The sequence below is a fragment of the Elaeis guineensis genome, chromosome 4 (assembly GCF_000442705.2).
Source record: "Elaeis guineensis isolate ETL-2024a chromosome 4, EG11, whole genome shotgun sequence".
Taxonomy (NCBI): Eukaryota; Viridiplantae; Streptophyta; class Magnoliopsida; order Arecales; family Arecaceae; genus Elaeis; species Elaeis guineensis.
This window is the reverse complement of record NC_025996.2, coordinates 23,503,022-23,526,365: the sequence shown is the minus strand read 5'-3', so window position 1 is coordinate 23,526,365 and position 23,344 is coordinate 23,503,022. Positions and strand designations below refer to the sequence as shown.

General features: G+C 37.9%; 2 protein-coding genes across 3 annotated transcripts; both read left to right on the top strand.

Annotated features, from left to right (window-relative positions):
• Positions 1–2,693: 2,693 nt before the first annotated feature.
• On the top strand, positions 2,694–10,843 carry LOC105043352 (bZIP transcription factor 29). Its single transcript, XM_010920865.4, is given in 5 exon segments — positions 2,694–4,010; positions 4,132–4,264; positions 4,388–4,472; positions 10,269–10,421; positions 10,424–10,843. Coding segments are annotated over 5 exon segments (1,611 nt in total). The 5' UTR covers positions 2,694–2,841; the 3' UTR covers positions 10,495–10,843.
• Positions 10,844–12,878: 2,035 nt separating this feature from the next.
• On the top strand, positions 12,879–20,084 carry LOC105043353 (4-hydroxy-tetrahydrodipicolinate synthase 2, chloroplastic). Of its 2 annotated transcripts, XM_073255864.1 has the most exons (4): positions 12,879–13,536; positions 14,147–14,233; positions 17,001–17,078; positions 19,004–20,084. In XM_073255864.1, the coding sequence occupies exons 3-4, from the start codon at positions 17,053–17,055 to the stop codon at positions 19,929–19,931; spliced, it is 954 nt and encodes a 317-aa protein (XP_073111965.1). In that variant the 5' UTR covers positions 12,879–13,536; positions 14,147–14,233; positions 17,001–17,052; the 3' UTR covers positions 19,932–20,084. The 2 variants fall into 2 exon arrangements, with proteins under 2 accessions (XP_073111965.1, XP_010919171.2); XM_010920869.4 differs by lacking the exon at positions 14,147–14,233 and having other exon boundaries at positions 12,880–13,536.
• Positions 20,085–23,344: the final 3,260 nt, after the last annotated feature.

Sequence of the window (23,344 nt, the reverse complement as noted above, 5' to 3'; positions counted from 1 at the left end):
GCAATCCCATAAAGCATGTCTGTTTAATCATCCCATAAAATTTTATTAAAATTAGAATTGTTATTCCGGGAGCACAGGAGTATCAAGAATGGATAACTAAGATTGAACTAACTAACCGAAGCCTGTCTCTGATTGGTAGCGAAAACTTGTAATTCAAATCCATGGAACATGTCCAACCAAGTTTGCAACTCAAACATGCAACCAAGATCGCATAATTATCAAGTCAAAGCTAAAAAGCAAGCTAATCGCATAATTATCAAGTGTAAGCTCAAAAGTAAGTAATGAATTTCCAAAATTTTTATTTCATATGGTCCCTACTCAAGTGCAACTAGTCCTCTGCATCTGGACCGGTTAAACTATGGCTCATCTCAAAGCAACTAAATGCCTAAAGCCATTAGATATCGATGAATAATCTAGAGCATTCATTGATATAAAGGTCAATAATTAAACGGAGATACGCATTTTATTATGATCAGATGCTTAGAATGAATTTTCTTTTGCAAAAGCTTTTTAATCTCTATAGCCCCGCTTACAAATCTTTCATACCTTCTGCTCTCAATGACAAACCACATATGGATTATGCTCATTTTGCTTTCACCATCGTCAAAGATGTGAGAGACAAATCTAAAGAAGTTGAAAGTATGATATATCCTAATCCAACACATTTACCCATTAGGGTCGATCTCAATCTGCCTCATGACCCACATTATCAATAGCAATTAAGATGGGCCCCTTGTTTTTGTTCTCATGCATCTACTTGTTTTATCTTTAATCAAGGATAGCAACGGATTGAATGGATAGACTGGTATTAATATTTGTTCTGTAATTAAAATTTTTATTTTTATATTTAATTTAAATCTATCTCAAATCGAATCAGATTAAATAGAAATATCGATCACGTTGGATTGGGTAGGCAAGAGGAGTCGGATCGGGTTGCACCAAATAAAAAAATTATCATATAAAAATATTATAAAATATTATAATTTTAAAAAGAAAATGAAATTATATAAAGTTGAATACGATCCACGTATTATTATTTTTATTTGATTCAAATTTAATTTAAATATTTTTTTTAAAATTATATTATCTCGAATTCTTATTAGATCAGGTAAAAACTATTCCATTCGGGTCTAATCGGATCGTCTGCTAAATCAGCTAAAATTATCATCTTTATTTATAGTTTTCTTATCCGAATTATACAGAGCTCCTGCCGTCTTATTCCCGCGTTGGTCAACATGAAAGCAGACGCCAAGTTTCGGTAAAAAGATAAAGCCATCACCGGGGCCCACCCTCTCCAAACTCTCACGTTGTGATTCACGAGGGCGGCTCCTCTTGCTGCCCGCCACGTGTCCGAAGAACATGCATGCTTCCTTCGCGTCGAGGTCAGCAGTAGCATGGCAATCAATGACTCCGCGGGAGCCGATTCGAGGCGTCCACGTTATGTAATAATAAAGCCACAGGAACAAACCCACCGCCCCTAAGACATAAGTATACAGTGCCCATCTTTTTTTCTTTTTTTTTTTTTTGTTTGGTAAGAATATAATACCTATCTTTACTTCATGCTAAAAGCCCACGTCGAGCTAATGTGACATCCACCGCTCACCAAGATACCATATCACCAAGAGATTTACCGCCCTTAAAATCCAAAAGATACGATATTTTCTTTTTAGCAACTAAAGATGCGATATTAAAATACACTTGGATCTCTAAAGCCAAGAAGGAGATCAAAACTAACGAAGGCAACGGATAGAATTTAGATCGAATATTATACTATCCATCTTCAAATTTAAATTTAATATTTTGTACCAAAATTCAATCCAATATTTGATCGGATAAAAAAAGAGATATTCATTTCCATATCTAATGGATTTAGAGATATCCATAGATAACCTATTTTTCCATATCCAATCCATACCCACACTATGCCTATCCCATATCCAAAAAAATTAAATAATCAAAATAATTTTTTGCATATTATCAATCAATATAAAATTATCAATTCAACATAAAATATAATTTAAAAATCTAAATTTATAGGAATCAAATATAAAAATAAAATTACAATTCAATACAGAATATAAAAATAATCAAAATAATTTTATACATATTATCAACCAAAATAAGATTATCAAAACAGAATTATAAACATATATATTCAAATATGAATTTGAGTATTATCCATATCCATAAGTTCGGATCGAATTTGGATTTGGATAGGAAATAGTACTATCTATATTTTATCTATATTTATACTATAAATTTTAAATTTTATTTTAATTTTATTAAATATTATTTTTTAGATTTGATCGATTTTAAGTGAAATACATATCTACCGATCGGATCAATTTTACCGTTACTAATCAAAACATGGCAAAGTGATCGCTCTCCTCTCCCCCATTGGAGATCAAATCACGGGCTTCCTTTCTCCATTTGCATCAAATCACGAAGCTCACGCAATCTTACGGCCCCACACGGTCTATCTAAAGCAGGTGCTGTTGTGGTACAATCTTATCAAAACATGCTGCAAAGGTAAATAAAAAAAGCATTGTCTTGAGGGAAAAAAAAGGCAACCTACCGCAAGAAGAGGAAAGAGTGGGAGTGGTTCGAGTACTAACCAAATGCGAGGCCACTCTACAGTCACATTTGGTCAAATCAATAAAAGCCTAAAACTTCCGCAGTGGCAGGTACCCATCGCTCCCTTCTTGCTTAAATTTTGTTATCTTCTTGTACGTAATCCCGTACTGTGCATCGACCAAGCTCCATCTTACTTCCACCTTCGGCTATCATAGACGTCTGGTTGTAACTTGGATACGTAAAGGAGAAGAAAATAGGAGAAGAGGAATGGAAGATGCTGCTAGAAACGATCTAACGCGGCGATTCCGGGGAAATCCATCGGTGTCTACCTCCAACCCACAGCAGAATGCTTCCGACGGCCCGCAAATAGGTGGGCCCTACCACCACTTAGGCCCGCCTCTCGGCCCGGAGCCGTGCCGCCGGCCTGGCATTCCCCCCGCCTCCCCCTTCTCCCATTTCCTGACCTCCGCCGCTCGCTCGCCGCCGTCCCTCGCCGCCGGCGGCCCTTTCCACCACCCGCGGTCTCTCTCTCCGCCGGCCTTCTTCTCTCTCGACTCCGTGCCTCCGCTGAGCCCTCCGCCGTGCCGGGACTGCACGCCGACAACCTCGCTCTCCGACTCGGTATCCGCCGACGTCTCCATGGAGGACCACGATGCCAGCTCCCGCTCCCCGCCGCTCCCCCCGAAGGCCGGCGGCGCCGCCTGGGCGGCACCGACCGGAGATGGCCTGCTTCCCCCCAAGGCCCACCGCCGCTCGCAGAGCGAGATCCCCTTCGCGTTCTTCCAGTCTTCACCATCGCCGGCGACCTCTCCTCTGCCTCCGCCGGCGTCGGCGGAGGCGCCGCCACCGCAGATGGTGAAGCTGGAGCCCAATTGGGATTGGTGTATGAATGCCGAGGCAGCCGGTGACAAGAAGCCAGAAGGGGATTCAGGCGACGATTTGTTCGATGCTTATTTGAATCTGGATAGTTTGGATACGCTGGATTCTTCCGAGGACAAGCGTGAGGATTTGAATAGCGGGGCTAGTGGAAGCAAGACGAATGGCGATAGCAGTGAGAACGAAGCTGAGAGCAGTGTGAATGGTAGCGGTGTCAAATTCCGGCCACATCATGGCCCGTCGGTGGAGAAGAGGGAAGGGACCAAGCGCAGTGCGGTGGGTGATCCCGGCCCCATCGGAAGCGGTAACCGGCATTGCAGGAGCCTTTCGATGGATAGTTTCATAGGCAAGTCCAACTTTGGGGAGGAGTCGCCGAAGCTGTCAACTTCCCCGGGATTCTTGGCAGCTCAAACCCTGCAAGCCAATTCAAAGGATGGGGCATCGAATGTGTTTAGCTTGGAGTTTGGAAAGGGGGAGTTTAGTCCAGCTGAGATGAAGAAGATCATGGCGAATGAAAGGCTTGTGGAGATGGCATTGACGGATCCGAAGCGTGTCAAGAGGTGCCTTGATATGTTTAATTCTTTCTCTCTATATTTTCTATTTGCAGGTGAGAAGTGAAGAGGGATACTGAACATGGATGGAGATAAATTTCCTGCTTACTTTTTGATCTCTTGATGTCAGGATTTTGGCAAACCGGCAGTCGGCTGCACGTTCTAAGGAACGCAAGATGAAGTATATTGCAGAATTGGAGCACAAGGTGCAGATCTTGCAAACAGAGGCAACCACATTATCAGCACAGCTGACTTTGTTACAGGTGAATTATCTGAATCTTTTTTATTGGTAACTACTACTGTGCTAAAACCAAAATAGTAGCAACCCCAGTCGAATATATGAGATATATGATGCATTCTTTAACTTCCTTCTAATATGCTTCCAGGGGGACTCTGCTGGACTTTCAAGTCAGAACAATGAGTTGAAGTTTCGGCTTCAAGCCATGGAGCAACAGGCACAATTAAGAGATGGTAATACTCTTTGACTTTTACTAGAGATGTTTGGGTATTAATATACTACACTGGTTGAAAAAAAAAAAAACAAAAGATGATGATGAATTCTTAATTTGTAAGTAGCAGTGATGAACTGACATGTGAAGCACCTTTGAAAATTAGGATTAGAAGTGGGAAGGTAATGCAGCGTGAAGAGTGAAGGGCAGTTCAATCGCCGAAATTAGTGTTCAAAGTTTACCACACAAAATGAAGGGAACTTGGAACGCTTTGTTTTGTGAAGGAAGTCCTCTCCAAAGTTTTATTAATATAGAAAACACGACTACCCGCTGCGTACAATACACTAGAAGCATATATAGGACTCAATCCCTGATTTGGGCATTAAATCCAATATGAAATCATACTAGAAATAGAACACAGTAATAATGGAACATACAAGAATTATTCAACTATAAATATATCCTTACCAGAAAAAGGGTGGCTGAGTGCATGAGGCTCTTGTCATTGCAAGATCTAGGGAGGGTCTCCTATCTCTGCATGTAGAGAGATTGTTATCCATATTTCAATCCTGTGACCTCAAGGTCAAGAATCACCTTCTCAACTATAAATATAAAAATTTAATAAAAAATTGATACCTTCTTCAAAAAAAATTTATAAAAAAATTTGATAAAAATATTTGCTTGTTGAACTCTTCACTCATGAATTGAAGCTCGGCGGATCCGGCTGATCTTAATATTTGCTGGCTGCATTAGTTTACTCAACAAAGCAAGAAACATAGATGTGTGTACTCATGGAATAGGCATCATAACATTGTTCAACGTCTGGCTTAGAATGTAGTTTAGAAAAATCTAGTTTGGATTTTTGCTGGAAAAGAAAAATAAAAAATCCTACTTTAGTTGATTTTATGATCTTAACAACTGAAAATTTAGACACTGCATGCATGTGACCCAACATGGTTCAATTGCTCCTAGAGGGTGATTAATTTAAAAATGGTGTCAATTAATGTACGAGTCTACTACTCTTATATTTCATTCCTACGGTCCTTTAGATAATCTAATCTTCACCTGATATTCAAGTATCAGCTAAATTTTCTACTACACCTCAAAGCAATAAACATTCAACTATTATTTTTTTAATTCCTTGTGAGATCTAGCTAGAATTAACCTTGCTACTTATCTAACCATGCGACTTATCTTCTTGCATTCAGCAGTCCTACATGTTGGCGTTATTAAACTATACTCTTCCAGTCACGTCATATCATCCAAACCAAGAAGCATTCATTTTCAACCAATTTGTTTTTTGAGAAAATGCTTCATTTCTATCTACTTCTTCTTCAGCTGCAAACTGATCCTTGAGTTGTCACGATGGAAGATGCTACCACCGTACCGGATGGAGCGCATTCATTTGTTGTTTAGGACTCCCTTTTAACCAGCAGATACACAGTGCATCAAGTCTTCACACGTAGTTGTCCGAGAGGATCTGCATTGGTAATAGGTGCATTGTTGCATCAAATCCTCGCTTGTACTAAGTGACAAAAGCTGAGTAGACGCTCTGTCCACATAACAATGTTGGCCTTTATACTGACGGTACAAAGGTCTACATTCTGTACAACTTCCGCAAGCGGTTCGTAGAACTTCCATTTTTGATACTTGATGTGTAACGTTATCGATTGCATCTGGACTACAGTGAAGGGTCACCTGTCACCTCTAATCTGCCATGCTGCAATGTGACAAAAGTTACAGCGTGCTTCATCCATGTCTTCTCCCATTTCACTAACTCGGTCTCATTTCCTGTTTGCAGGTCTCTGTTTCCTCCTCGTAACTCATGATTGTAGCCATTTGCATGTAGGATAGGTCCTGGCCTAGGGGCAGTCTTTATTCTCTTAGACAGTATTTAGATATTTAAATTTTATTTTTAAAATAAAAATATAAATTTTTAAAAAATTATTTTTTATTTTTTTATTTTAAATTTTTGTTTGGTTGAAAATTTCAGTATAATTAATGTAATATTATTTTAATTGATGTTTGATTGATATGGGAATAAATCTCTTTTTCGTCCGTAAGAAACAGAGAATGAATATTTTAAAAAAATTTAAAAATATCTTTGGCTAAGTTTAGTATATAAAAATAAAGAGTTGTTTTATTTTTATTTTTTATTTTTATACGAAAGCATATTATTATATATTGTATATTATATGAATATTTTTTTTTCTGATCTTTATCCCTAAGCAGCAACAGGAAGGTCTCATCTGCTGAATTTAAATCAAGGAGGAAACAAAAGGCAACATTCACAGATTTTATTAATAGATATAAGGCTGTATCTACTTATAACAAGATAGCACAATCAAGCAAGAAGTTTCAATACTATACCGAAGGTAGTAGCAGCAGAATAGAAGGATCGTCGGAGTGAAGCAGAACAAGAGAAAGATAAAGGCAGCAAGAGATGCAGCAACGCACACTGAACGAGTCAGCGGAGGGTTGCCAACCGTACGCAGGAGATAGAAGGAGACCTACTTATAAAGAAACTGAGAGGATATGAGGCGAATGCAGCAGTGATCGGCAGCCATAGAATTCAAATCGAACAAAGGGTGACACTGGAGCAGCGGGAGGGGACGGAGGGGAGGACGGCTACGGATGATTTCGACCCACCAAGAGGGGAAAAGAATGTGAGCAGCAGCCGTGGCATGAAGATGAAGGAGTAAAAGTAGTCGGGTAGATAGGCAGGGGTGAGCAAAAACCGAATCTGAACCAATCAAATCGGTGAAAACAAACCAAATCGCAGGTTTGGTTTGGTTTAAAATTTTATTCGGTTTGGTTTGGTTAGTTTTTGACATATAAAAAATAGGTTTGGATTGGTTTAGGTTTGTTAGTAAATAAAATCGTTCTCAAACCGAATCAGACTGGCTTTAATAAAACGACGTCATTTTGATTAGGGGATTGTTTATATTGGAGTATTAATGTATTAGAAAATAATTCTGGATTTATGGTGTTGTTTATCAATTTGATTTTGTGTTGATTAGCCTTGAACTCTAAGTGATTTACTGGATTGTTTGTTTATTTTGTAATGTGTTGGAGATCTTTATCTTGATCCTTAATGATGGTGTTCGTTTAAGAATTTTATTTTATTGAGTGACAATATCTTATATCAATTTAAAGTATTTTACTTGATAAATTCTCTTGGTGCTACTCTTATGTGAAAAAAAATAATTTTTTATGAATCATAAATAATAATAATAATAATAATAATATAAACTGGTAAACCAAAATAAATCAGACTGTTTAAATCATGTTAGTTTGGTTTGGTTTCAATTTTCTATTAGTCTGGTTTGATTTTTAGAAATGCCAAACCGTTTAGGACTGGTTCAGCTTAAATTTGAGCATGAAACCGATCAAACCCAAACCATACTTACACCTATAGATAGGGTTTCATCCCCCGTCCCTCCTCTCCACCCTCTCTTTATTTTCTATAAATGACACAGCTACCTCGAAAACAAAAGATCGTGGAATATCCAATTCCATCGTCCAATATGGAATTCGTATTCAAGGGTTAGGCAACAACGATCAGAATTAGTAAACCAGGGTGATCCACCATCGGATTTTATGGTGTTTGGGTGAATAAGATGGAATAAGGCCTCATTCCATCCGAAATTACGTAACTAAACACTATCTTATAATACAATATATATGTGTATCATATAGTTATTTGCCCTGCTTGTATTACTTTTTCCTGTGATTTTCATAGGAAGCCTTGTTTAGAGCCATCAAAACGGGCTGGCCCGGCCCGTGGAGGGCTGGCCCTTCACAAACCGAGCCCATTAGGGCCGGGCCAAAAATTTTTTTTTGATAAACGGGCCATTAAATAGGCGGCCCAGCCTAGCCCTTATAAGTGAAGGGCCTAAACGGGCCGTCCCTTATAGCTCACTAAAAAAATTTAAAAAATTATAAAAATTAAAAAATTATAATAAATAAAAAACTCTCAAATATAATACTTCATTAAATAAATAAATAAAATCAATCCCTACATCAAATTTTAAAATACCAAAAGTAAACATAAAAAAATATGAAAATCGAAAAAAAATCGCATCCTTCGCATGACTTCATTTCATGAAATCATTATAAACATCAATAAATTAAAAAAAAAAAAGATTGACAAGATAATAAGACATACCTTTGAGGGCTTAAAGAAGCAGAAATACAGAACCACCACGGATATTTGAAGAAAGGAGAGAGTAATAATGATCAGATGGGTAGTGAGAAGATGAACAGGGACTAAGGTTTGTAAAAAGTGATTTGAGTTATGAGACATTAACGATGGAAGTAATGACTAATGAGGTATAGAAATGAGAAAAAGGATATTTTAAAAATAATTGATTATTTACTGATTACTTTAAGTGGTTAAGTTATTTTAAAATAATTTTTTTAAAAAAAATGGGCTGGCCCGCGGGCTAGACGGGCCAGCCCTTCACGGGCCGGGCCATAAACGGGTCGGGCTAAAAAGCCCTTTTGTTAAACGGGCTGCTAAAATACTGGCCCAGCCCTACTATTTTAAGGGCCTAAACGGGCCGGCCCGCGGGTCAAGGCCCGTTTTGACGGCTCTAGCCTTGTTATCCCTTCCATCTTTCACGGGTCGATGATAATTGACCTTCTGAAAATCACTCTTTAAGGTTTTTGCTTGAGTGTTGCAAATTTTCCTTGCTTCCTCATATCAATGGTAAGGAATAGCAGTTATTGAAGCATTACTAGAAAGTTGAGTAATGTACCTTGTTGTCGCTTGATGGTGGTTTTGATGTTCTCAGAGCATGACTGCATTAGTTATGCCCTGGTACTAAAATGCATACTGAAACACATAGATTAGTTATCCATAGCACCACAATGTTCAAAATGCCTAAAAATGAAGCCTCCGAATATTTGTTAGCTGTTACTGATGCATCCTGTGGTCGGCAAATTAACAGGAACATGACAGATATGTTCTGATTCATGATTGGAAAGTAGTTGGTCCACGTCTTAGGATATGGAGAACATGATAAACAGTGTGGATTACCAACTTGAATATTTCCTTGCATTTTGGCGAGGGCTTAGGTGTTGTTTGTGTGTATTGAAATTTTCTGCTTGCCCTACTTTTCTTCTTAGGGCTGTGTTCTCTAATTACTTTCATAGATCCATTTTAATCTTTTCTGGCTAAAATTTGAATTGGATTAAGTCATATATGCACTGACTGTCAGGACAGAAGCTTCTTCCAGTCCCAGCAACTTCTCATGTTGACTAATCTGTTCACCTCTTCTTGACAATGCTGGAAAAACATTGATAGTTTCTGTAGCATTTTTGGAACTAAGCAAGCTAGCAAAGTTCATTTTTTTTCTAATGCTCAGTAATTAAACTGAAAATCTATCTTTTGATTCAGCTATTTCTATCAGCATTTGTTTCAAACCTCGGAACCAAAAGCTTTGTTGGTTTACATGCAATGTCTGCATGCTCAGGTCCTGTCATGCTTCCTGGCGTAATGTTAACCACATGGCTTAATGACACCATGTCCATTTGTTGACTACATAGGGTACAATTAAACATTGAAATTTGTCAGAAATAAGATTTATTTACATGCATGCATACGTACAATAGGATAATAAATATAGACACATACAGAGTAGAATAATGTCACGTTTTGATGCGCAAAATGAAATCAATAGCTGTGTTAGTAATCAGACATTTGTGAGATTATTTTCACACACCACCCCCCTTCCCTACGATTTTGATGCTATGCTATGAGTGTCCTCCCGTTGAATGCTGCAATTAAACTGTTTTTTGATAATATATCATGTAGCTTTGAATGAGGCACTGACTGCGGAAGTTCGGCGACTGAAACTTGCTACTGGAGAGCTGGTTGATGATTGTGCTTTGAATAACTTGAATCAGCAACTTCCAATCAACCCTCAGATCTTTCACTTGCGCCAGCAGCAGCAGCAGCAACCTGTACAGTCCCCCTCTACCAATTGCAGCTGCAGCAGCAGCAGAACACTGCTGGCAAGAATCATGAATCAGAAAAGTAACTTCAAGGCATTAAATATATAAGGCGGAAATTGATGAAAGCATCATCCAAGTGTTTATGTCACCATTTCAGGTAAATGAAGTGAAATTTCATCGTTTGTTAATCTGATTTCTGGGAGGAGGTTGCATGCAAATTATCCCATATATATATATATATTCCAGACATGACTTTTTTTGTTTGTTAGATTTAAATATGGATATGGGGTATTGAATTTTTTTTATATATATACTTTGTAATTACAATATTTGCTTCATTTGTCATGGATGAGAGGACTTAGAGAAAAATGTTCTTCTGGATGACATTTTTTTAGTTATGTAACTGTTTACCTTTCAACAAACCTGCAGTCTTTTCAGACTTGTTTTTTTTTTTTCCCTTGAGGTGCTTAGCCCACAACTGAAATCTCTGCTTCAAGCTGTTAAAGGAAATATCAAAGTTTTAGCTTGCCGTTCGTGTAAGAATTTCCCTGAATATGGCCTGTCCCTAAAGAGACACCGTAACGTGTACCTTAAAGAGTTCCCGCATCTTACCAAAAAAAAAAAAAAGTCCCCGCATGCCTTCCATGGATGACCAGGTTGCCAAGGATGATGGCTTATTATTATTGGCAATTACTTTGTTGGCAAAGGCTGCCATGCGTGAAATGATCAATGCCGGATGAAAATATAATGGATGAGGATGCAGAGTATAGTCTGGTGTTGGTTCCATGCTTTACGTGTTGCTCTTTAGATAATGGTTGTTTGATAAAAGTTCCAGATCAAACTAGTGATGCCTATTTTGGTGACCTAACATTTCGGTACTATTATGACATTTTGTTGTCAACTTATCTTTTTTTACTACGATGAGAATCTGTACAGATATATATTTAGTTCCCCATCTGTTATTTATTGGAAAGATCTTAACTACTTATACAAAATCAAAGAATCCAAATAATATCTCCTATATGAAGATTTATGTGGATATGTATTTAATCCTATCTTAATTATTTGTTGGGACGATCTTCGATATTTATATAGGACGAAAAAATTTAAATAATACTTTTCAGCTAATCTATTTGGGTGAGTTAACGGGATGTTACAGTAGCTGTCTCATTGGCCTCACAAAAATGTGTCCACCATTTCTATAGTTTCAAAGGCAATAGCAGCATTCTTATTTTTTGAGGAAAATTAAGTACTATCATTCTTACCATATATTTCCTATTTATTGGCATAACAAAGCAAAGCTTGGATTATCAAGCGCTTACTGCTTTGAAGCAAAGCGTCCTAGGTCCTCATTCCTCCACCTTATAACCTTCATGAACCGACCTATCACCACCTTTGAGAAAATTTTTAAGCATATAATTGCTCAAGCTCTATTAGACCAAATAAAGTGCTGCCGGTGAACCCAAAAACTTTAATCTCATAGTAAGGCCTGCAACTACAGAATGGAACCATTGATAAGGTTTTTTAAATTGATGGCAAGTACTATTTATTAGTTTGAACGAGAAAGAAAGTGGATATGGCACCTTAGAGAAGGCAGATGGAACAACCTATGCCAAGGAATAGGCTTTCTGCAGCTAAACGAAATATCGGACACTAACTGAAATATAGAATCTGACAAATGAGGTGACACCAATTGTTTCCTCAAGATGGGGAATGAGCATGGGAGTCTAAAAGTTTAGTTCTAAAGTCCTGTTTTCTGTTTTATAGTTAAAAATAGGACAAGTTGATGAGCCGTTTTCTAAACTATGGAATTATATGCAATCCATACCTATATACCTTGTGGAGGATACATATGAGCTAACTTTCAAAGATCACATCCCTTGCTACGCTGCTTGTTCCAAGATAACGTCGACAGATCTAATATTATACTAAGAAATTCTTGATTGGATGATGACATCAAATGTCTCACTTCTGCATGTATTATTATTTTACACATGAGTTAATAAAATCACTATTTTATAATACATACTATCCCTACCATATGTCCATGGTCTTGGGGGCCAGCATCCATGCCGACGTTGGCATCAGCTAGTGAGACATTCTAAACGTACTTCTTTGATTAATTTTTTTTCAAAAAAGCACCATCCTTGCTTCAGATTGGATTCCAATTATCAACTCTTTGGTCGACGTGATGACAACCATCCATGCTTCTTTTTCGCATGCACGGCATATGCATAACACTAGGACATATCGAATACTAGAATGGTAATGCAAATTTATTCTTTTTCTAGTCAAATTATAAGAAATGGTTTGCACCACTATGTATGAATGAGGTCTGATGCATCTTTCTATTGCACTACTTTCAGAGTGTGGTTAAAAAAGTGCGATACATGCATCGCATCTCATCAGGAATCTCCTGATCCACCATCAGCCACATATTGCAATCTAAAAGAATTCCAAAGAAAACTTAATCTCGTCCACTTTGCTCCTTCAATTTCTTTCAACAGGACGACGCACTGGTTGCGTTCAATGAGAAATCCATGCTTTTCAATCAAATAAATGAGAAAATCGGGCCCAGATCACATGCAGTTTGTATCACAATCCGTGGGCGGGGCCCTACTTCTTGACATGTTCAAAACACCATTCCGATTTCCAGGCCGAGTTCTGTGGCTCACTGCTACGGCGGCTTCCCACCCGCTGCTCGTGCTACAAAAGCGAATATAACCCTAGACGGCCAAAGGCCACCTCCCTTGCTCACTCTTCCCCGTGCACCACCTCTGCGTCCGCCGCCTCAAGAACCCTCTCATGGACTGCACCTCCTCCGCCGTCGGCACCGCCGCCACTGCTGCCAACCTTTTCTTTATGATTAATATTATTATTTCCATTTGTATTGCCCCCGCCGCCACCACCATCATCACCATCACCGCTTAGGGAATCGGTCGCGTTGCTTGGCTGTTAGAAAGTCGATATTTTTTTTTTTTTGCTCCATTCTTCGACTTGACGAGAAGGGAAAGAGAGAGGGAGGGAATGGCGTCGTCGCTGTTGATGAACCAAGCGCTAGGTTCGAGGAACGTGGCGCTGAGCTTTGGCCTGGATGTTCGCCGTCCAGCCACCGGGACCAATACAAGGTTGGTTTTTGGATTTGATCGTAAGGATTACAGTTCCACTTTGGCAGAAAACTTACTTTTGTTTTTTTTTAGTCCTTTTAAGATTTATGTAGATGACCCGGATTATTTGAGGAGTGCCCCCTTTTTTTCCTCAAAAAAAAAAAAAAAAAGGGAAAGAAAGAAAGATAATGCAGGGCAAAAGAAAAATCTTTGCTGGTGGTAGGATGTGATGGATGCTGGATGAAGGGGCTCTGATAGGTTAGAATTTTTTTCTTTTCCCCCTCCGTTTTTCGCTTGATATTTTAGGGAGTGATGTTAGATCAGTGAGCAATGGGGATGCTGTGGATAATTTGATGGTTTCGGAGAGCAAAAGATTGCCTTGGTGAAAATGGGAGATTGCATAAGTGTGTGGGTTTGGTCTTGGGGTGAGAAACTTTATTATATTTAGAAGTGATATAATTTCATTCTCAGCTCCTTTGGAAAACAAGAAGAGTTAATCTAGAGGCTTTGAGCAACCATCAGTAAAAGAGAAAGAAGTTGCATCACCTCTTCAACAAGAGAATGAGGGATGGTGATGCTTGAAACAAAGAACGAACAAAAGAAGACAACTAAAGTAAGGTTACTCAAACAGGATAACACCAGACATCATGTTATGATTGCAAGGAGAGGGCTTCTTCCTTGGAAAAACAAAGAAATAGATGGGATGATCGACTACCAGGTATTGTCCATTATTAATGGAGGTTGTTATGAAAATTTTTAGTTCCTTTGCTTCCAAATCTGTGTACATCCAGTGAATAGCACAACCATCCTCCATGCTTTGAGGTTTCCTTGCCACCTGTGCTAACAATTAAGTCTAATTTCTGTACAATTATGATTGATGGTCTCTCTCTCTCTCTCTCTCTCTCTCTCTCTCTCTCTGCATATATGTGTGTGTGTGTGCGCGCACATTATACCATACATGGTACTTATGTACAAATGTATGTGTATGCATATATACCTTAAACCAAGATAGAAATAAAAGCTTAAAGACTTTGAGAATGTACAATGAATTCATCCTTAGCAAATTTAATGGAAGTTTCATTCAAAGTTCCCTAGAACTTAATAGAGGATATGTTGGTTATCGTTTTCAGAGCATTAGGCATGTTTGGAATGCCTCAACAGTTTGTGTACGATTCAGATGCACAAGTAATGAAAGAAAAATCACTAATGGCATGTTTGGTTGCCAGTAAGTGGGCACACGAAGTCACTGCAAGCATGCAAAAAGTCACTTCAGGTGTTTGGTTGTCTCAAAGTGGCCCAAAGTGAGTTCCCATTATGAGAGAAATTGGGTTTGTAAATAAAAAATTTAACTTTGGCTGGTGGGAAGCTAAAGGCACTTCAATGAAGTGAGTCCCTGTCCATTCACTTATGGACAATGAAATATGCCCTAAATTTTGTTATTCCATACTAACTTGCAATTGGATGCCCCAACGGTTGGGTCTGTCTAGTCATCTGAGACCATTCTGTGTGGGCCACATGTATTTATAGCTTCTATTCATATTTGGAATTAAACCAGCATAGAATAGGAAGGTGAACCTACCATTCATTTGAGTATAACTATGCCAAAACCAAAGTGTTGCTATACATGTCTTTGTTTAGAGGCTTCAAATGGATTGCACTGATATTTGCTTTGTAGGAGATTGGTAGTGAAAACTTTATAGGTGTTATTACATTAGTCAAGGCATGGATTAAAGCGTCATCCATGCTAGTGGACTGGCATGTATCTTGCTAGTTCTTTATCGGCATACAACATGGCTGTGTGCTAGTGCTTGGCGCACTGCTGTATCAGTAGCTGTGAATGCTGCCAAGGACCGACATGGCATGGCACAAACATGGCATATACCATGCCACTGTCAGGCTGGCATGGATGAGATACTTTAATTCTTTGATTATAGGACCTTTAGGGTAGAGTGGAGGACATTTTTCTTACAATGCATGAGCACCAATGTGTAGTTGATAAGCTTTGAGATATTCTTTATATGAGGAAGAAGAGGGCAGATGATAAAATAGCTACTCCCCATGAAAGGAGCTGTTGAGGGAAACAACCCTGTGAGGGGAAAAAAAATCCAACGGTCCCTAGAGGCTGCTGAAGGCTTATCCTTAAGAATAGGGTAAGAAATTCTGATAATTAAGTGATTTATCTTATCCATGAAAAATATGGATAAGAGAATAGATGATCAAAATGTGCTATTAGAGATTGAACATATTTCTTATGTGATCAAAATGTGCTCTTATGTTAGGGAAGAGAATGGATGCTTGGAGCCGGTTTTCTTTTGTTTGTTTCCCTGGTTGTGCAGAAGATAAGGCTGCAACTGAGAAATGCTGATAACTAGTCACAATTATGAGTTTGTAAGACTCCTGTACAACACTAGCTTAAGTGAAAAAGATTAAGCTTCCAATTTGTTATATGACAAAGATTCACAATTCATATGTGTTTTTTTTTCTTGAAAATGAGATGTGGAAGGAGCAAAAGAAAGGATGCACTTTAATTGTGGTGAGCATCATAGAAGACGAAGTGGATAGGGAGGTATTGGAGTGTATTGGCAGTTTTGTTATATAAAGAGGGAATGAGGGTAAATTGTGTTTGTTATTGCCAAATTTGCATGCAATAAATGGGGGCTTTTGATTGTTTTGGATGCTTGCATGCTATATTTGATGACAAGCTCCAAGCATACTTGACAAGGTGGAGGTGTCAACTATCTGTTGATCAACTTCAGCACCAAGAACTCGTGCGATTTCCCTTGGTCCTGATTACAAAAAGCAGGTTATGATGCTGTCATTATAGTTAAGCTGTGCCAAATAATGTTAGATAAAGTTGGAACTCTTATTCCAGAAGTACAACCAATCTAGTAATATGAAAAATTATGTGATATAGCTAAATGAAATGCAACCATTTGGCATGTCAATTAATAAATCTTCAATTAGCTGACGCAACACTAACAAACAAAAAGGAAGATTATGGTCAAGAAGGGAAAAGATAATTGAATGTAGTTTAAAAATTTAAAAGAAAAAACACATACTTTAGAGAATTGTTTTGCCACTGTTTCCCCCCTCTTCCATATCTGTTTTTACTGCTGCCCTTCTTTTTCCTTTTCTTGTTCCACATCAATAGCAAACCTGAAGCAAAGTTCTTATTGCTTGTCCAGTCCAAGATGGAAACATGATACTAATGGACTGGTGGAGATTTTGGCTATTACATGGGATTCACCATTCTCTCCATGAAGATCTAAAAAGCTTTTGTCAGTTCATGTTCTGTTTACAGAAACAAAATAAATTAAGCAGTGTTTGCATTGATGGACATAATACTGGCAATGGATACATGAGGCTGCGGAAGCTCTTCGGGATATTTTCTGTCACAAGACAGTTTGTGCAGTTCTACTTCATTTGCATGGATGACTGGTGCATGTTCTGACCTAATATTATGTTTCGCATGTACATACATGCAGGACAGAAAGATGGAGATCTCCAGAAGCATCTGTTATTTCAAATTATCTTCCTATGCGCAGCCTTGAAGTCAAAAACAGGTTAGCTAAATATGGTAGCATTTTGCTTGTGCATGGGGATATGGAGTTAATGATTAGTCTTCTTATATATTTACTATTATAGATATAGTTTGCCAAGCTGTCCACTAAACTTTTAAGTGCTAACGTTTGTAATTGTGCTATTCAACTGCAATCAAGGACTGTAGTTAAAGCTTCTAGGAAGACAAATTCCACTACATCATTTTCAAAACTTATGATTTATGCAAAGAAAAAATTTCAAACATGATATGCATGCCTGACTTCCATTTGCTTTATAAAATGTTCTACCTTCTCTGTGATTTGGGCTGGCAAGTCACCTTCACAGTATTGATGCCCACTTGACAATACAATCCATATTGTATTCCTCCTTGTAGTGTTGAATAGTCTGAGTAATTCACAACCCGCCTTTCTATTAGTTCAGCTCATGCCACTTGTTCCTGCTGCTTCAGGTAGGTCTTACCTTTCAATATCATACATTTGAGGTTGTCTTCACCTTTCCTTCCATGTCTTCCAGCTTTATAGTCTCTAGACAACAATTTTATTGCTATTTTAATTCTGTAAAGCACTTCTTCTAAATTGTGGCTGTGAATGATATACTTTTTCCACCTATTGTTTGCATGGACCAACTTAACCATCTGTGAGAACCATTTCACACTTATTTGGTTTTAGTTGCCCATATATTTCCTTTCCTTTCGAGCGACTGACACTATCTTATACATGCAAACACATCATCACTATGATTCTGATATTTTCCTATTTCTTTTTCTTTCTCTTCCTGGTCTATTAGAAAATTCTCCTTCCTGCAATATTATTAAGGGGACAACACACCAAATTCTCCATGTTTAAAAAGTTTCTTATAGTTTGAGCAAAAATATGCTTTATGACTCAACCATCTGTTGCCATATTGCTTTTATCGTGTAATGATATGGATCTTCTCTTGTACAATTTGAGCTACAGCTAAATAGGATTTGTGCCAAATGTTATATGTCTAAATTGTCATGAGAGATCATGTATATTTAGAATCCAGACCATCAATCATGATCTTTCAACTTAAAATATCTGAGGACCAAAAGTTCTTGCTTTGAATTAATTTGTGACAAAACAAAATGTTTTCATGGAAGGGAATAATTTTTATGGTCTGGAAACGTACAAGTCCACAGAATGTCCACATCTTTCAAAGATGTTCAGTTCTTGATCACTGTTTTGGATTTTAAATCTATAGGAACTACCAAGCATTTTGGCATTACAGATCTATTGATCTACAATTGTGATACATTTGGCTCTCTTGATATGGTGGTAAGAAACCTTTAGAGTATTTGGTTTGTTATTTTAGATGTTTTTTTTTTTTCAATATTTTATGGATCATCAGTAAAGGGTTCTCAATTCTGATGGCCTGTTGTTTACCCTGCATTGATGTGATTTAGGCTCAGATGCTACCAGTAGGACTCTCTGTCACACACGCATGCATGCATCATGCATGCCTACCTTACAAAAAGGACAAATTTGTTCCCTCTTGTTTGATGTTTAAGAGTTTTCTTTCTCAACATAGTTTCATGATCATGCTTCCATGTGAAAGAAAACCGCATAATCATTGATCCCAATCTGACAGTTCTACTGATCATAACATAGGCAGTGCAATCTATTATGATGGCTCAGTTAGACCTGGTTAACATCCTCTCTATCAGTAGATACCTTCGTAGCTTAATGAAAGAAGATTAGTTTTGTGAGATCATGATATTTGCCAATTTATTAGTTGTTCTATAGGTCTATTGGAAGATACTGTCTTGGAGCTTAATATTCTCTTATTTCATTTTCTCTCATAGTTCAGGGGATTAATGCTTGCCTTGACTGCCATAATATTCGAGGCTTGAATGGCCGAATGCATATTCTTCTGCTCCTAATAATTCTCTTGGTATTTGCTGCTTCAGGACATCAGTGGATGATATTAAGAGCCTCAGATTAGTCACAGCCATCAAGACCCCATATTTGCCTGATGGGAGATTTGACCTTGAAGCCTATGATGCCCTGATGCACATGCAGATTATCAATGGTGTTGAGGGTGTAATAGTGGGAGGTACAACAGGAGAGGGCCATCTCATGAGCTGGGATGAACACATCATGCTCATCGGGCATACTGTCAATTGTTTTGGTACATCAATTAAAGTGATAGGGAACACCGGAAGCAACTCAACAAGAGAGGCGATCCATGCATCTGAACAGGGCTTTGCTGTAGGCATGCATGCAGCCCTTCATATCAATCCTTATTATGGGAAGACGTCCTCCCAAGGACTAGTCTCACATTTTGAGACTGTTCTCTCCATGGGCCCAACCATCATCTACAATGTGCCATCAAGAACTGGACAAGATATTCCTCCATCCGTTATACATATGGTTTCGCAGAATCCTAACATGGCAGGTGTCAAAGAATGTGTCGGAAATAATCGTGTCAAGGAATATACAGATAAAGGGATAGTAATATGGAGTGGTAATGACAATGAATGTCATGATTCTAGGTGGACTTATGGGGCAAATGGAGTGATATCTGTTGTTAGCAACCTTGTTCCAGGTCTGATGCATGATCTTATGTTTCGAGGAAAGAATCCTTCTCTGAACTCCAAGCTGATGCCTTTGATTGATTGGTTGTTTCGTGAGCCAAATCCTATAGGCCTTAACACTGCTCTGGCTCAACTGGGAGCGATAAGACCTGTTTTCAGGTTGCCATATGTTCCTCTTCCCCTTGAAAGAAGACTTGAATTTGTCAGTATGGTGGAGGCCATCGGAAGGGAGAATTTTGTTGGAGATAAGGATGTACAAGTCCTTGATGATGATGACTTCATACTGGTGGGTCGATATTAGCGTATGCTTTATTATGCTTGGCATTTTGACGACTTTTCTAGCTGTTGTTGGGTGAATTGATAACCGGATAATAGTGTTGTATGACCTGTAATCACAAATGAAACTGATTAGAGTTGAACTGGCGAGTATACTCAGTATTAAAACGTTATCTTAGATTTTGGGCATTGCTTTAATTATTTGGTTCAGTTGCGGATGGAGGAGTTTCATATTTCCTGGCACGACAAAAGAAATTCATCCGCCTGAGTGTCCACTGAGGTAAATAATCATTTTTATGATGCTTTTTGAGAGAGACAAAGAGAAAGGAGAGAGAAATGATGCAATTTTTGTTTGATATAGTGCATTGAACACACTTGTCGATCTCGGAAAGCGGACTTTAGTGGTGTCTAAGTTTCTCAGCAATGTTGCACTGATGGGTCTGGTATATTAGTTTGGGTCTTATGACAATTTTAAATTTACTAATAAACCGGGAAATCTGCATCGATTCTTTCTTATTTTAAAACAAAAATCATTGCCAAATGTTTTCTCATACTACGGTTTGTAACTCAGTGGGCGTTTTTCAGCATTTTACACAAAGTGTGCGCGATTCCACATGCATGCTTTGTTTTCAACTGGCAGGAATGGGGTGGGTATGCCAACAGAAGCATCACATAGCATGTATCTGTTGAGGGATGTGGAACGGTTTCTGGTTTTTTCTGTAGCAGAATTTGAAAGTCGATTTATTATTGCTGTTATTATTCTTTTTGGCTAGGAACATCAGTTATTCTTTTTGCAACTACCAAAATAATCTGAATGTTAGGTGGTTCTGTCAACAAGGTTAGCTTGCCTTCGATACGGCAATAAGTGACAGAAATAAGGGTGCCAGTAACTCAGATGTGGCTTCCATCCGACCTGGATCGTAATTCATAAAATTAAAATTGGATGATAAGAAGCTTTATTCAAAGCTAATACTAGATATTAGGCGAGAGTCCGTTTATAACTTGATAACGATTAGATTATATTGTGGGGCACCAACTAATAATTGTTTTATTGTTATTTGAGTAAAGAATGTGCGAAGAACTGCAGTTATGTTGGATGCGAAATAGAGTGATGCTCAACTCAAAGCTTTTATGTTTTTTTGGTAGGAAATCAACGCTTTATTTCATAAAGCTATTTAACGAGCATGCGAATCAGTGCTCATCCTACTCTCGAGGTTGCAGTACTTTGTAAGCAAGCGCGCGATTATATAAGATAACTAGCTTATAATCCTATTCCATGCACGGAATATAATTTTTTTATTTAAAAATATTTTATTTTATTAATTTATTAATATATATTATATATTTTTTTAAAAAATAATAAAAATATTTCATACATAATATAGATTATTAGTTATTTATAAATTATTTTATTTTTTAAAAATTTAAAATTTTCTCTCTATTTTAATATATATATATATATATATATATATATATATATATATATATATATATATTATTAGATGTCACGTTGAAAGATCACACCAAGAGTTTCAAATTCCAAACAGGGACCATCCGTCTCCCCATCTTCACACTATGTATCTCTAAATAGTTATCGAGTAAAATGCCAGTCTATTTTCTTTCTCTAAAGACCGAATCAAAATGATGTCAAGCTAAACTTTTACTTTTTCTCCCTCTAAAAAAATGACATTACTGGTCCCTATAACATCCTATCATCCACTATAGGATGCATCTCTGCTGAAAATATATTTGATTTGATAAAAATCATTTTTCATCAAAATCTTAATCATTAAAGCAATTAACATATCATTAACTCAAATAATACAGTCTAAAATAGTTCACAGATCATTCATTAATCTCACAATAATCACTTTTCTTATCTTCCACTCCCTAAAATATAGTTTTTCTTTTGTAGGTTGACTGATAAATATAGTTTAACCCATATTTTTTTCTATTTATTTAAACTTTGAACTATAAATTATTACTAAATGCCAAATTAGAAAACTAAATAAAATTTTCAAATAAAGTACTCCAGCTTCTTCTCTTAAAATCGTACTCTTCTCCTCTCCCTTCTTGTAGTACTGAAAAAAACAGAACCCACCCTCTCCTCTCTCTCAACAATGTCCATCATTTTCTTTTTTACATTCTTCTCTTTCCTCTTTCTAACCTTCACCTAACTCCTCTTATCCTCCACCCACAATAGGAGAGCCCTCCACCAATCCTTCTTCCTCCTAACCTCCTCTCTCTCTCCAGCCCAACCTCCTTAGCCTTTCTTCCCAAAATACCTTCGCCCACTCATATACCACCCCCTCTAGCTCCGCTGCCAACATGCGGATGCACTCCTCCAAATTCTATTTCCCTCCCCCCTCCTTCTGGTTCTCCATCCTTAGGAGTCTTAATTGGGTGAAAGGCTTGAAGCGAATGAAGCCAAGCGAAAAAGCAGCCGAACAAGCAACCTCACGTGCAATCGAACAGGGAAGCTTAGGCGACGCACACAGCTCCCTCTCTTATTTCCAAATGCCGGCATGTCAAACAAAGGCCTCTCCATTGAGAGATCTCTGTTTTAATATATATATATATATATATATATATATATATATATATATATATATATATTAATGAATATTAATTTTTAGATTTTGCTTGTATTAAATCCAGAGTTAAGAAATTAGGTTCAAATTCTAACAACCAAAAGTACCGATCTCTCGGAGTATCTTGGAAGCGGATCAAATTTGGATGATGGGATCGAAATTCATAATTTAATAAATTGAGATTGTGTTCTACCATTTTTCCTTTTCATTTTTGGAGGGGAGGGAGGGTAAGGGGGCAGAGATTAAAAACTTACTTTTTATTTGTGAATGCTTTATTGGATGGATGTCTAGCCAGAACACCACCTCCCAAAATTTTTTCGATACTAAGCGATGCAGCAAGAAGAAAGAAATAAAACAGAAACAATCAAAATATGTGAATCAGCTAAAACAGACTTACCTTCACGGGGCATGCAAACTTCACTATGAAAAAAAAATTTTACAAGAAGAGATCTCACCCTCAACCCTCGTACATCCAATTTCTCCCTCACAGAAAGTTCTCTCTCTCAAAAGCTCTCTCTAGGAAGATCCCCCTGAACCCCTAAAGCAACCACTATCCGCTGTTCAGGAGCCTCTGCTCCTCACAGCGCCATGGGTCTCTCTCTCTTCCCGTGGGCTCTCAGTTTTCTTGCGCTCTCCTCAATCAGCGCCGCACCAAGCCACGAGACCACCACGAGTGTTTTGTTGAACAAAATCCACCACACACTCTCCTGTTCACCGATCAAGCTCTTTTAAAGGGTTTTAATCCGTGTTAGATCATGATTAGAACTCCTAATCATGCCCATATAAGGGCATGGACCGTTGGATCATCACCGCAAGCCTCCCAGAGTCACTTGATCGTGATCGGTCC